This window comes from Ictidomys tridecemlineatus, chromosome 9 (assembly GCF_052094955.1).
Source record: "Ictidomys tridecemlineatus isolate mIctTri1 chromosome 9, mIctTri1.hap1, whole genome shotgun sequence".
NCBI lineage: Eukaryota > Metazoa > Chordata > Mammalia > Rodentia > Sciuridae > Ictidomys > Ictidomys tridecemlineatus.
In genome coordinates, this window is record NC_135485.1 from 124123618 (window position 1) to 124139420 (window position 15803).

The window sequence follows — 15803 nt, forward strand, 5'->3', positions numbered from 1 at the left end:
TTTTGCTTCACTTTCACTTTAGGAGTTTAGGAGTACTTTAAACATATTTTTTAGAGGTCTTATGGCCTCAGGGGTATGACACCTTAAGGGCCAAACTTTACCTCCCTCTGTTCATTATTCACTGATGCTTTATCATTAGCAGTGAGGGTGGAGGGGAAGGACACTCTTAGAGTATGACGATCTATCCTGGCTTCAACCTAATATAATGCACCTTTTAAATTATTCCGAGAATGAGGAAAACCCAACTCTGACATTGGAAAATCACGAGAGGGCCCCCACCCCCATCTAGGGGCAGTCAACCCCCCTTCACGCTGTCGGGAGCAGCTGTCTCAGGAATCCTCCTGTCCTTAGAATGTGGGAGAGATTTGGTGGGGCGGCAGCTGCGGGGCAAGGAATCCTTCCCATTCCTGGTGGACGCGGTCTCCTCCTCTCCCCTTTGGAACCCGGCAGCTGCGGGGCATCCCAGTGGAAATCTCTTTCCAAGTCTCCGCTCAGCGCCGCGGGCGGGCAGCAGCCGAGAGCAGCGGGGGACGGGGACTCTGGGCTCCCCTTAGGCAGAGACAGCAGCCTCGCCGGCTCCAGCGCTGCCACCTCTCTGATTTGCAGAGGTCCCTCAGGTGTCCTTCTCCAAGTCCAAGACGACACCTTGGCAACAAGGGGCGGTTCCCTCCGCGCCAGGAGACCCTGCGGTAACTTAACAACCGCAGGAGCGTCGGAATCACAGCCTCGGCACTTGCCCACGCGCTTTCCCAGGTCGGGGGGTGGGCAGGGAGGAAAAGCTGGCCCCGGGCAGGAAAGGACTGTCCTCGCAGGGCGGGGGGCACACCGGGTGCTACCTGAGCGGCAGGTCTGCCGGGCGGCACACTCACGCGCGTTCCTCCTAGGAAGCGGGTGCCCAGCGCCCCCGCCCTCTCGCGGCCCCCCAGCTCGCCCGCGCGTCCCCCGCCAGCCGTGCGCCTGCCTCCGCCTTCGCGCCCGCCCGCCCCACCGCCCCGCGCGCTCGCGCACGCGCACGCCGCGCCCGGCAGCCCTCGGCGCTGTCATGGCGGCCGGGAGCAGCTTCAGTAGGCGCAGGGACGGCGGTGCGAGCCGTGGCGGGGCGAGTTGTGGCAGTAGCATCCTCATCACCATCAGCAGCCTTAGTCGTGGCGTCGGTGGCGCCAGCAGTGGCTGTTTTTGCAAAGGCTGAGCGCAGGGGTGGGGCGGGCCAGGAAACCGTGGAGTTCTGTGCAGCCGCGGGCTCCCGGGGAGCGGACTAGGGAAACTTGGAGGCTGCGACCAGGTGCACTGACCTCTCTCCTTCCTCCTCTCCTCGCCCTGGGGCCTCCCCGGCTGCCTCCCTTCCCTTTCTGCCACAGCACACACCTCCCCTCCTCTCGCCGCCGAACCTCAGGTGCCCGAGAGAGGTGCTCCACTCCTCCCCCTGGGCCGAGCGTTGAGATAATCACCGCCCCCTTCCCCCGCCTTTTCCTGCCCTGGTTCTCCGCCGCCACCTCCGTCTCGCTGCTCCCTGGCAGGAGGCGAGGACAAGTCCGGAGTGTTGGGTGAGGGGGAACTTTCTGCCTCGGTGGTGGCGTGGGGGGTCCCCTCCCTTCCCCGGCCCCTCCTGTCCCCGCGACAGTTTCTCTTCCGTGCACCTGTGAGGAGAGGTTGCCCTGCGCCCTGAACCTGCGGGAGTGTGGGGGAGGAGTGAACCTGCTCCGGGCCTCTCGGACCCGCCTTCGCCAGAACCGGCTCCGGGAGCCCGGGAGAGGCGGGCGGCTGGTGGCGGGGTGCCTTCAGTAACTTACTTGACGGACAATAACTGTTCCCCCCAAACAGTCCCCTCGAACCAAACCTAGTCTATTTAACATATATTTAATCTTCCAATAGGGTTTGGCGTTGTTGTCAGCCTCGGGGAGAGAGATTGGACAAATATTCTCCAAGAGGAAGAGGGCGACGCCAAGGACTTTCCACATCAACTGCTTTTGGGGTTTCTCCTCAAGTTGGAAGAGAGACCCTTTTCGTTTTGCTTTGCGCGTCCTGTGCTTATTACCAGTGCAGCTACTGCTGCCTCGGGGTGACTCCGAGTTGTCCTTCCTCGTGAACTAGCAATGGCTAGTGAAGACAATCGTGGCCCTTCCCCGCCACCAACAGGTGATGACGGGGGAGGTGGAGGGAAAGAAGAAACCCCTGCGGAAGGGGGTGCATTGTCTCTGAAGCCAGGGCTCCCCATCAGGGGCATCAGAATGAAATTTGCCGTGCTGACGGGATTGGTTGAAGTTGGAGAAGTATCCAATAGGGATATCGTAGAAACTGTCTTTAACCTGGTAAGTAGATGAATATTTTATAAGCATATACTTTTCTTGGTGAGTTGGAGAACAAGACGTTAAAGCTGGAGTCATGTGCTTTACTCTGATGATGGCTTTTTCCATGGTTAGAAATACAAAGTTCTACTTGACCTAAATGAAGCCGTTTCTTATAGTTTTCAATTTAAAGAGAATTATACAAATTTGGATGCTTGAGTTTTGTGAAAGTGAACACATCACTACTGAGGAAATCTTTATTGCGGTGTGGAAGTGTTTTTTTTTTTTATGGGTGGGTGTTTTCTAGTGGATGAGTTTTCTGTAATATATATATTTTTCCCCCCCCTGGTACGGGTATGTTTAAGCCTGCATTTCTCTTTAACGTTTTAGTTAAGTTATTGTAACCTTTTTTTTTTTTTGACTTGGAAATAAGGTGTCTTTGAGTTTGCTTAAGTTATGTTTTGCCATAATAAGTTTTAAACACACAATTTTTCTTCATAATGCTAATGAAAGATTAATTTGCTGCCAGTTAGTATTTTTAAATTTTGATGTTTTATTTTTAGAAGTAACCAAAGTTAAATTTTTGATTGAATTTAGGATTACGTGTAAAGTGATCTTGTGAAAATTGGCAATTTGAAAAAGGATTGAGGCAGATATGGTATAATCTTTCTCTTTTGTAAATTTGTGTCTCACAGTGACGTAAAGTTGATTATTGGACATTACTGATTATACTACTATGAACTATGAATGTTATTTTTAAAAAGTGGATGAGTTACTTTCCTTTTTTTCCTCTAGTCCATTCTTAGAAATAGTTATCTTTAATAGCCTTTTTAGGTTTATTCCAGTCCCTGTTAGTCATCAATTTAAGAATCAAAAGGAAATTTGGCCTCAAAATACTTACCCTTTTCAGAGGTGGGTTTGTAGCTCAGTAGTAGAACACTTGCCAAGCATGTGTGAGGCACTGGGTTCGATTTTCAGCACCACAAATAAATAAATGAATAAAATAAAGGTCCTTCAACAACTAAAAAAAAAAAAAAAAATTACCCTTTTCCACCCAGCCTGTTAGAAGATAACAGATGGCACCAAATAAAAATGTGCAATAGTTGTAATAACTGTTTAGCACTTTTTCCCTTTGCCTCTGTGTTTTCAAGGTTAGGCTTGTATTATTCCAGGGTGGTTAATTATTTCCTACACTAGACCTTAAGTGCTAGTCTGCTCATTTGCAATACAACTTCTCTTCTCAAAAGTAGCTGGATGAAATTTATTTTTGGAGTATGAAAACTTTGAACAATATGGCATTTCTCTACCAGATTATTGAGAGTTTATGTATAAATACTCACACTTTTTTTTTTGAGAGGATGTACTGGGGATTGAACCTAGTGGTGCTCTATCACTGAGCTATGTCTTCAGCCCTTATTATTTATTTTTTTGAGACAGGATTTCACGAAGTTATTGAGATTGGCTTGGAACTTGCCATCCTCCTGCCTCAGATTAGCTGGAATAACAGGCATGCGCCACCACACCCTGCACATTTTAAAAACTATATTCTATGGAAATGTCCATATATATAATAGTATAGTAAACTCTGGTATCAGTAATCCAGTGGTTATCAGCATTTTGGGAATCTTCTATGCATGTGAAGCTTATATGCATAAGAGTCTCAAGGAGATAAAATGCAAATTGATCTAATTCTTTACATCAAAATAGAAAAAGTTGAAAACAAGTTTTTGATTTTTTTTTCTTTTTCTAGACTTCATGTATCTTGGATGATAAACAGAAATCTGTGATAGTGATATAGTGCATAATTAGTTTTTTTTTGTGTGTGTGTGTGTGTGAAGACACAACATTCTTTGACAGAAGGAGGATTCAGATTCCTCTGTTCTTTAGAATGTGTCCTGTGGGGGTGGTTGAACAAACATGAGTCACTTGCATTTTTATCATTAAAGAAAATCTAAATTCCATAGTAATAGTTTGCTTATATGCTGCTTAGAAATGTAGACCTAGAGAGATTTTAAGGTCATTGGTTAAATTCTCCATAGTTGCATGTTGGCAGGGTAGCAGGTGATTGGGTAGAAGGAGAAGGAAAATTTGTTCAATTACACTTCTTTTTCACCATCATTCTTTTGGCAGGTAGGTCAGGAAAAATTGCTGAGAGGATTAGATAGCAGTTCCTCTTTTCCCATTTCCTCTTACAATACTTCCAATGATCAATACACGGAGTGTTGGCCAGTTTTTAAAAAATTTTGGAAAATGAAATGTTGGGATTTTGGTAAATTAGTCCATCTCAGTTTCATCAGTAATGCTGCACCTAATTAGATATTTTCTAATAGATAATTGTCAGCCTCAGTTTTTTAAAAAAAAATTGGTACTGGGACTTAAACTTAGCGATGCTCTACCACTGAGCTGTATTCCCAACTCTTTTTATTTTGTATTTTGAGACTGGGTCTATTCTCAGTTTCTGAGGCTGGCCTTGAACTTGCAATCAATCCTGCTGTCTCAGCCTCTTGAGTTGCTAGGATTACAGGTGTGAGCCACCATACCTGGCTCATGTCCTACTGATTCTTTTTTATTCATTAAATGGTAGCTACTTAAGCTTTGATGTAACACAGTGGTAGAGTACTTGTCTACCATGTGTGAGGCATTGGGTTCGATCCTCAATACCATATAAAAAAATAAATAAGTAAAATAAGGGTATTGTGTCCATGTACAACAACAACAACTAAAATTCAAAAAAGTAGTAGCTACTTTAAACAATGAGTGTGTACTGTCAAAATTAAATGACATTCCCTCCTCTGTCCAGATAGCATGTGGTAGAGCCACAGAGCTGCTCCAAAGGTCTGTCTGTATGAAGTACTGCCTCCCAACTTTGCTATTGTATCTTGACTTTACTGGTATAAATTCACTATCCCCTTATAATTCCTTTTTTTTTTTTTTTTTTGGAGAGAGAGAGAGAGAGAGAGAGAGAGAGAGAGAGAATGAATTTATTTATTTATTTTTAAAAATATTTAGTTTTTGGTTCTCGGCAGACACAACATCTTTGTTTGTATGTGGTGTTGAGGATGGAACCCGGGCCACATGCATGCCAGGGGAGCGCGCTACCACTCGAGCCACATCCCCAGCCCCTATAATTCCTTTTATATATCTGTTTTAAAGATAAATTTGATTAATAGTACATTAGTGTATTGAAGTATTTTAAACTTCTGGTCAACCTTGCATTTTTCTCATTGGAATTTAAGACCATTTCTTCATCTGTATGTTAGAGTAATTTGGTTTTCAAACTTTTGGACTCAGAATAATTAATATATTGCATGTTTCAGAAACTTGCTGCTGAGTTTAGGTTTCCCTCAAGCATATAAAGGCATTCAGAACTATTTAATTCAAGAATAGTGTTTCTTATCATATTTTCATGATTTTTTTTCTAAAAAGTAATTTAATTAAATTTGATTTTGAATTAAAATCTTAAAACTTAAAAAGATGGAATATAATTTTCCTTACCCATTATTTGGTGTTTGATATATGTCTTGCTAAATATTATAGTATAAATCTTTAATACTTAGAAGAGCTGAGCAGATCACATAAATATTAGGTTTGTATTGACAGTGTATAGCATGTGGCTGTATAGCATGTGGCTCTACCACATGCTATCTGGACAGAGGAGGGAGTGTCAGTGTAAAGAAGCAGCTGCTCTTATGTTTCAGATGATTGTCGTGACACAGTGACGTGGATACAGTGGTGTCACACCTTTTGATTTTTCAGGAAATCTAGAATTAAAAATTAATACTTTAAAATGTCAAATTAAAATATTTACGTATATGTGGGTCGCATAAAATCAGTTTTCAGGCTTATACATGAACTTTATTAGAAAGGTAATCATTCAACATGTCTTTATTCTAATGTGTGTATCTAGAATTATTTCCTCCTTTATATCTGCCATCATGTATTTAAGGTTAAAAGGTTATAGCTCAGTGGTAGAGCACTTGCCTAGCATGTGTGAGGCACTGGGTTTGGTTTTCAGCACCACATAAAAAAATGAAAGTAAATAAAATAAAAGTGTCCATCTATAACTGAAAGTATTTAAAAAAGTAATCGATTTTAAAAAACATACTTGTTTTTTTTACAATTTGTAATTCACGTTATAAGTAATAGAGAATTTGAACTGCTTTGAGCACAATAAAAATTCATAGGTTCATTTATCTGAAAGTCCAAAGGTAGGGTAAGAAGAACAGTAACTCAATCATATTAAAGACTCAATTTCTTTCTGTTTCTGTTTTGTTTTGTATGATATTAGCTTTAGTCTGTTGCTGTTCCACTCATAGTTGTAGTATGACTGCCAGTGGTTTTGGGGACCACATGTATTGTTCACATCCCTTGGAGGAGAGAGCCTCTCTTGTCCTAATGTTCTAAAGTAATTGGACTGCTCTCCAATGATTATTATACTGAAAAGTGCTGACTGGCCTAAAGTCGTGTGTTTTTTATATATATTTTCAATAACTTTTAGTAAATTTATGGGGTTTTATAGCCATCATCCCAATCTTATTTTTCTTTTTACAACCTAATTTTGTAATATTTACATTCTGTGTTGCAGACACTTTACAAATTTATCCCTTTCCTTTAGGCCTATGATCCATTTTAAGTTCATTTTGTATGGTGTGAGTAAGAGAAGAGTCTAAATTCATCTTTTTGTATATGGTTATATGATTGTCCCAGGCCATTTGTTGAAAGCTTATTCTTTCCTCATTGAATTGCCTGGTACCTTTGTTAAAAATTAATTGACTATAAATGTAAAGATTTATCTGGACTCTTTGTTTTTACAGACTTGAGGATCAATCCCAGGGCCTTGCATATGCTAATCAAATGCTTTACCACTGAGCTTCATCCTTAGCCATGGACTCAATTTTTTTCCATTCATCTATGTGTCTGTATCCCTACTCTCCCTGCACCTCCATACTGGCCATAGAACCCTGCACATGCTAGGCAAATGCTCTACCATTGAGCAGCACCCTCAGTTGTTTTTATACCAGTACAAACTGTTGATTACTGTAGTAAGTTTTGAAATAGGGAGTGTATATTCCCTTCCTTGATTCTTCTTTTTCCAGATTGTTCTTTTTAATTCTAGGTGCTTTGCATGTCTGCTTGAATTTGATAGTGAGTGTTGAATTTGTAGATCACTTTGGGGAATATTGACTCTTCCAGTCTATAAGCATAGGATGTTTCTCCTTCTTTGTAGATTTTTCGTTCATTCTTTCAGAAATTTTTAAGTAAACTTCTTTTTTGTTATTAAAATGCTTTTGTAGGTATATTTGTGCATTGAAATTTCCAAAAGAGGAAAAAATGGTTCAGTGTGGACATTTGTATAGATCTTGAATAGGTATTCTATTCTTAGATTATTCATTAATGTTGATAAATAAGAGAAATTTGGATGATTTAGTGAAATTTTAAAAACTTTATAGTTTTCTAGAACTGATAATTGTTAAAATTGATAATTTAGGCTTCTGAAGTTTTATAGCCTTGTTCCATTAGAATTGCTTTTTTTTTTTAAATTGAGAAATCATTTGGAAATTCAAAAAATGGAAACTAAGTAAGCTTTTTTTGTTCTTATACTGACTCCGCTGAACATCTCTCTCTCTCTCTGTCTCTCTCTGTCTCTGTCTCTCTCTCTCTCTCTCTCTCTCTCTCTCTCTCACACACACACACACACACACACACACACACACACACACTTTTTTTTTTTTGTGGTACTGGGGATTGAACCCATGGCCTTGTACATGCTATGTAAGTGCTCTACCAGTAGGCTACATCCCCAGTCCTTTTTTATTTTTATATTTTCAGTTGTAAATGGATATTATATCTTAATTTTATTTATTTATTTTTATGTGGTGCTGAGGATTGAAGTGTTTCACGCATGTGAGGCAAGTGCTCAACCCCTAAGCTACAATTCTCTATCCCCAGTCCTTTTAAAAATTTTTAAAAAATATTTTGAGTTGATGTGGAGGCACACACTTGTAATCCCAGCCATTTGAGAGACTGAGGCAGGGGGATTGCAAGATTGAGGTCAGCATCAGCAACTTAGTGAGGCACTGAGCAACTTACTGAGACCCTGTCTCAAAATGGAAAAAAAAAAAAAAAGGAGGGGGGCTGGGGATGTGGTGGGTATGTGGCTCAGCACTAAGCACCCTTGGGTTCAATCCCCAGTACAAGAAAAAAAAAGTGTGTGTGTAGAGAGAGAGAGAGACAGAGACAGACACACAAGGTCTTACTAAGTTGCCCTGGCTGTCCTGGAACTTGTGATATGTGATTATAGGTGTGTGCCATAGTACCTGGCTTCACATATATCTTCTTAAACATATTTTGGAGTAGATTTTGTATGTTTGAACTAAAAATGTCTACAGGACATTTTTGTTTTATGATACATAAATTATTCATAAGGTTTTTATTTATGTTTGTGCTTCAGAACTCAGAACTTTTCACAGTGCTTGGTACTCGATTTGCTAAAAATCAGATGTGGTAGAGTGTACCTGTAGTTCCAGCTACTCAGGCGGGAAGCTGAGGCAGGAGGATCCCTTGAGCCCAGGAGTTTAGGGTCAGCTTGGGCAACATAAGAGAATCCTGTATCTTAAAAAATAAATAAATAGGGTCTGGCTCAGTGGTATCACACTCAGTGGTTCGATTCTCAGCACCAGTCATATAAATAAATAAAATAAAGATCTATCAACAATTAAGAAAAAAAAATTAAAAAAATTAATAGGGCTGTGCGTGAGGCACTGGGTTCAATCCTCAGCACCACATAAAAATAAAATAAAGGTATTGTGCCCACTTACAATTAAAAAAAATACATATTTAAAAAAAAAATAAATGAGGGTCTGGGGTTGTGGCTCAAGCGGTAGCATGCTCACCTGGCACGTGCGTGGTGCTGGGTTCGATCCTCAGCACCACATACAAATAAAGATGTTGTGTCTGCCGAAAACTAAAAAATAAATATTAAAAAGAAATGAATAGCCAGGCATGGTGGCATACAACTATAATCCCAGCAATTTGGGAGGCTGAGGTAGAAGAATTACAAGGTCAAGGCCAGCCTCACCAATTTAGCAAGGCCCTAAGAAATTTAGTGAGATATGGTTTCAATAAAAAGGGACTGGGGATGTGGCTCAGTGGTTAAGCGCACTTAGGTTCAATCCCCAGTACTCTCCTCCCCTCCCCCAAATATGTGTTTGTTAAGTGGAAATGTCTTACTCTTTTTCATTAAGTAAATCACAACTGCCAGGAATTCTAGTTCCTGTTATTCTTTTCTGCAAAAAGGTATGTTGTTAAAAGTCTTAAGGTCTATTTTTTAAATTATTTTCTGTTTCTATGAAGATATTTGTTAGGCAGCTTGCATTTTTCATTGTATCATTTTGAATTACCTCAGTATTTGTTTTACCCCTTAGAGCAATTTCATGAATTAATTTTCAAATAGTCTGCTATAACCTGATCTTAGTTTTTTCCTTTTGCTTTAGTATTCTTTAATTCACTCTCATGTAATGGGTGCATACTCAGAAACCTGAGTGTTGATTTCTAGTGACACTGGCTTAAAAAAATGTTGGGGAGGGTGTGGTTGTAACTCAGTGGTAAAGCGCTTGCCAAGCGCATGTGAGGCACTGGGTTCGATTCTCAGCACCACATAAAAATAAATAAAGATTTGTGTCCATCTACAACTAGAAAAAAATTTAAAAAATGTTGCGTCAAAAATAAAAGGTATAAAACAAGGATGAGAGGCATGGAGGGAGATTGGGTAACAAATAACAAAATATAGTTAGATAGGAGGAATAAGTTTGAGAGTTGTGTAGCAAAGCGGGGTGACAATATATAGCTTAAAATGATTTACTGTGTATTTTATAAAGAACTAGAAACTAGGCATGATTGCACATACCTGTAATCCCAGTTAGTTGTGAGGCTGAGGCAAGAAGATCACTAGCTTGGGCAATTTAGCCAGGCCCTGTTTTAGAATAAAATAAAAATAAAATTAGCAGGGGATGTAGTTAATTGGTAGAGTACTTGCCTAGTATGTGCAAGGTTTAATCTTCAGTCCTGTGAGGAGTTGGGGGAAGGCTAGAAAAGAATTTGAAAGGACTGATAAAATGTTAAGGAGAAGGAAATGCTTATTATCCTGATTTGATCTTTATACTTGTTATACATGTATATATGTACAATTATGTGTCAATTAAAAAAAGTTATATGCAAAAATGCTAAAAAATAATTTAAAAAGCTGTTGAGTATAAAAATTATTTCTAATTGACTTGACCAACTAAATAAAACATTCTCAGTTTAGATTTTAAAAAATTGATTCCTCAAAGATTTAATTGGATTTATCCAGAAATAATTTATGTGATCAAAATGTGCTTTGTGAAGTAGAGAATTTCTTGTTCCTGAATGTTTCAGAACATGGCATTATGGGGATTTTGGCTGGGCACAGTGGCACATGCCTGCAATCCCAGTCACTCTGGATGCTGAGATAGCACTATAAATTCCAGGCTAGCCTCAGCAACTTTGTGAGATCCTTAATGTAGTGAGACCTTGTCTTAAATTAAAAATTAAGTAAAAAAGGACTGGGGATGTGATTCAGTGGCAAAGCGTCCCTGGGTTCAATCCCCAGTACCAAAAAACAATATAAAAACAAAACAAACAAATGAAGCAAGAGGTGATTTTGTGGTGCATATTATTACTTTGGACAGAAAGTTGAATTCCTAATGACTTCTAAGGTTATGTGACTTTATCATGTTCTTGCTCAAAGTTTTGTTGTTTCTATTAAACCTTAGTCTTTGCATTTATTTTTCAGACCTTTCTTTATCAGCCTTATCCCATCAATCTTTTAGTAATTTACGTCTATAAATATTGTAATTTTAGAGAGTGGTGAGGGATTGGATTTTCTGTATACTTACAGAATGATTAAAAACTCAATTAACTATGTTTTGTTAGAGATACATCTATTGCTTGAGAACTGAAAAAGATTTTCGCTTTGTCTAATGATTTCTTTAAACAAATTTTTTAGCTGTAGATGGACACAATACCTTTATTTTGTTTATTTATTTTTATGTGGTGCTGAGGATCCAACCTAGTGCCTCACATGTGTCAGGCAAGTGCTCTACCACTGAGCCACACCATCATCCAACAAAGATATCATTAGGCAGGCTGGGGTTGTAAGCAAATACAAATCCAAAGACTTGCAGGATAATTTTCCTTATGGTTGGTGACTTTCCTGTTAGTGGGTATGTGAGGCTGTGTATCTATGGCTAGGTTTATAAAGAGATTATTTTATAAGTTGACTAAAGCAATTTGATAGAAGTATATAAGTATATTGATAATTGATGTGCTTTTGAATTGAAGTTAATTCATTATTTTGTGTTATAATAGATAATAGCAACAGTTAAAATTTATTGAGTGCTTACTACTTGCCAAGTTCTGTTTTACATGTGTATTAACCCAGTTTACTTCTTAAGATTCTCACAAGCAGGGCTGGGGTTGTGGCTCAGTGGTAGCGTGCTTGCCTTATATGCATGGGGCACTGGGTTTAATTTTTAGCACCACATAATAAAATAAAATAAAGATATTGTGTCCTACAACTAAAAAAAATTAAAAAAAATTCTCACAATGAGTTATATATAGGTGTTTCTGCCATAATGTCTTGCATTCTATAAAATTGAACTAAAAATAACAGGGCTTATAAGGAAATATTAGGGTTGTGGTAGACCATGCAGAACCTATGAAACTTTGTGATCAGAATACTAATAGAACCAAGAATCATTCTAACAAGAATACTAATAAGATTAAATCTTTACTGGTATTTTTGCCTTAGAATCAGTCACTTTTGTATTATGAACCCTGGAGCTTTTACTTCCTTCTTTGAGATATAGATTTGGCAGGACATTCATCTTTAACTTCTGAGAGAAAACATTTTTATCAGTACCAAAAGTCTCATCCAAGGTGTACCTTACTTCATTAATTAATTGTTTTAATACAGGAGGAAATGTCTTTGCAGTTTTTTTTTTCATCTGTTGCTGCTTGTCAAATACTTAACATAATGGAGAAAGCATAGTGCTTCTTGAAGTCATTAAACTGCCACTGTTTGCATGAAAGGAAAATAATAAGTCTGTAAGTTTTCCTTAAAAATATTCATATATGGCTACAAATTCCTTTTAATTTTGTTGGAAGAAGTCTATATGAACTAGCGTCACTTCCACATTATTCCCATATAGTTCAAGTCTTTAATAATAGTTCTTTTGGAGATAATCGAGCTATAACCCTAGCCCCATTTCCAGCCTTTTTAATTTTTATTTTTTGAGACAAAGTCTGGCCAGGTTACTTAGAGCTGGCCTTGAATGTGTGATCTTTCTGTGTTAGCCTCCCAAGTAGCTGGGATTATAGACATGCACTTTTTCTGATCAGTCCAGTCACTTAACCACTAAGCCATATATGGTATATAATTGCAAAGAACCTTAAATGTGAAAATAGTGGCTTAAGGCATCTTTCAATCATGTAATTGAATAGTCAGTCTGAAAGGTTAGCTAGATCTTTTAAGACTTGCCTAGCATAATCAGGATTCACCTTGTAAGGTTTTTTTATTTGCTTTTGTTTTGCTTTAAATTACTTAAAATTTGTGTTAGTAAAAGGGAAATTTTAGTGAATATCATATTCAAATTGGATGAAATTAATGACATAGTCCATTATTAAATACTCTCATGGTTAAAATATAGTTGGCTTAGCTTTCAAGATTGAAATGACCTTGTGTGTTGATCCTAAAAGAAACTGAAGTTTTAATAATCTTTTGTGTGACTTTTACATACTGACCACATTGAGCACATTAATAAAAAAGGGGCCAGGTGTGGTCTTGCAGGCCTGTAATACTAGCAGTTTACTTGGGAGGCTGAAGCAGGTGAATTGAAGGTTGGAAGCCAGCCTCAGCAATTTAGAAAGACCCTGTCTCAAAATAAAAAAGGCTGGGGATGTAGCTCAGTGGTATACCCCTGGTTCATTCCCCAGTACCAAAAGGATGATGCTTTTACTAATGAATTGTAGAAGACAATGCCACGTGTCATCTTCAGTATTTGTCAAGCTTTATTAATGGGCTTCATTATTCAAGTGACCTTAAAGCTCAGTGGTGGAGTCCTTGCTTAGCATGTGGAAGGTACTGGATTCACTGATCCTTAGTACCACATAAAAATAAAGAAATAAAAGTATTGTGTCCATCTACAACTAAAAATATTTTTTTATAAAAGGCTGAGTTCAATTCCCAGAACTACCCTGCCCCAAAAAAGTTTGGGTTATAGATTTCTTGAATTAGAATCTCAACAATATTAGTTTTTCAGTGTCTTGTACAAGTTCCTTATCCCCTTTGTGTCTCAGATTTATTATTTATTAAGTGGATACTATAACACAGCTTATTTCAGAACACATCAACACATCATGGGTTATCAAAACAATCGATATACATTCTATCCTAGCATACAGTGCCTTTCTTCATCTGCTGCATAAGATAATCAGCAAGGAAGAATCCTATAAGAGTAAGGTTTATGCCTAAATCTACTCTTTGTCAGAATTGTCCTCTATTCTGGCATTCTGAGCAGAATCCTGTCTATGATAGAGGCAATAACTGTAGCCACGTTTGAAGGGTTCATTTCTCAATCCTTTCTGAACTGTCTTAACCTCAGTGTCGATTGCTGTTTTCTTTCAAGCTGAGAAAATTTGTTAAGAGGTATCTCAGTGTTGCCATCCTTTCTTTCCTCAGAGATAACATTGTCCTTAACACCTTTCCTCCTATAGAGCAAGCCACCTCTGATGTCCTTTGAGAACTTTGCTCTTTTGTCCTACTGTTGGGGTCAACCTTCTGGTAGAGGGGAAGGAAATTTAGGACCAGGCTTGAGAGTTAAGCTTCTAAGTTTCTCTAACATTTCTGAGCAGATGGTGTGAGACTGATAAATATTCTTGCTGGTTTTTTTTCAGAGGGCATCAGAGAAGACTCCGAGGTCACAGTTGGGTTAAACTTTTGCAATGGGTTTCTTAGAGGTCTGGGTATTTATTTAGTCTTGGAGCTCTAAGCTCCTCCTTGATCTTTGGGTCCCAGTGGAAGGTGACTCTTCTTATTGCCATAAGGTAATCTTGAAAGAACTTTTTAGTCTAGAAAGAGCCAGAACAACCCAAAGTCCAACAAATGGTGGTGATCAAGGAAACCTTGTTAGGATGGATGTTTACTTTCTCTAGATAGTCAAATTAAATTGTCTTCTAAGTGTTCTGCCAGGGTTGTGGGCTGACGTTCTCCTCCACCGGGGGTCAATGCAGGGTCTTCCTAAATAATCCCATTGGTAGTAGCAACAGGCTGTTATGTTCAAAGAGTGGGGACTCAATCAACACAAGCTTATGACCCACACTTCCTGGGAGTTCTTCCTTCATGGGGAGTAAATAATTGCAATCCCCAATTCCCATTACAAATGAGGCTCAACAGGTTACTTGGTATTTTGGGCACTGGGTGTTACTGCAGCCTGCTGGCATAGGTAGGTACATGCTGAACCCATCAGTGTAGAGCGTGTGCAACCTTGGACAGCTAAGGGCATCACAGATCTGCTGTTGTTTAGTTTTGGGTAGATGAATGCTGTTTGTCCCTCTAAGAAGTTGGGAGATGCTGACTGACTGGAAGGGACAAAACTGGTTAGCAAGCCAAGGTCACATTAACCAGACAGATAGCTCCACCAACCGATGGACAGGTAACACCAAATTTTTTAAAAAAAATTTTAACTTTCTTTTATTTTTTGTTGTGCTGGGGATCAAATTTAGGGCCTCATGCATACTTAAGCAGGTGCTGTACCACTAAGCTATACCCCTAGCCCTAATTTTTTTTTTTGGTACTAGGGGTTGAACCCAGGGATGCTTAACCACTGAGTCACATCCTCAGTCCTCTTTTGTATTTTATTTAAGAGACAGGATCTTGCTAAGTTGCTTAGGGCCTTGTCAGGTTGCTGAGGCTGGCTTTGAACTTGCAATTCTCCTGCCTCAACCTCCTGAGCCACTGGGATTATATGTATGCACCACCACACAGCCTAGCCATAATTTTAACTTTAAAAATAATTGTTAACTCTGCTATCACTAAGACATTGTGAAGACTTTTTCTTTTTTCTTTTTGGTACTGGGTATTGAACTTAGGTTGCCCAGCCCCAGCCCAGCCCTTTTTTACATTTTATTTAGAGACATGTAAGTTAATTAGTTGATAGGAAAACAGAAGGCAGAGATGATACTTCTCAGCACAGAGTATCAAACAAACCTGTATTGCTTCATCTCACTGATATCACTTTCTCTTTGTAGAAACTGCAGTTAACCTTGAGTGTCTTTTTTCATCAGTTCAACAACCAGTCTGTCACTCAGAATAGCCAAAGCAATCCTTAGCAAGAAGAGTGATACTGATGACATTAGTATTCCAGATCTTAAACTATACTACAGAGCACTATTAAAAAAAAACAACATGGTATTGGCAACAAAATAGGCCTGTAGACCAAA

General features: G+C 39.2%; 1 protein-coding gene across 5 annotated transcripts in view; it reads left to right on the forward strand.

The window, feature by feature from the left end:
• The first annotated feature begins 1145 nt into the window (after nucleotides 1-1145).
• The window catches only part of Lrba (LPS responsive beige-like anchor protein), a 648575-nt gene continuing 633917 nt past the window's right edge, over nucleotides 1146-15803 (forward strand). For 4 of the 5 annotated variants that reach the window (XM_040293202.2, XM_040293204.2, XM_021734740.3 and 1 more), the window contains exons 1-2: nucleotides 1391-1544; nucleotides 1873-2309. In XM_040293202.2, coding sequence (XP_040149136.2) covers nucleotides 2094-2309 — 216 coding nt within the window. In that variant the 5' untranslated portion in view covers nucleotides 1391-1544; nucleotides 1873-2093. Of the gene's footprint in view, nucleotides 1283-1390; nucleotides 1545-1872; nucleotides 2310-15803 lie in introns of those variants that run through there. The other variant, XM_040293201.2, reaches the window with a different exon arrangement.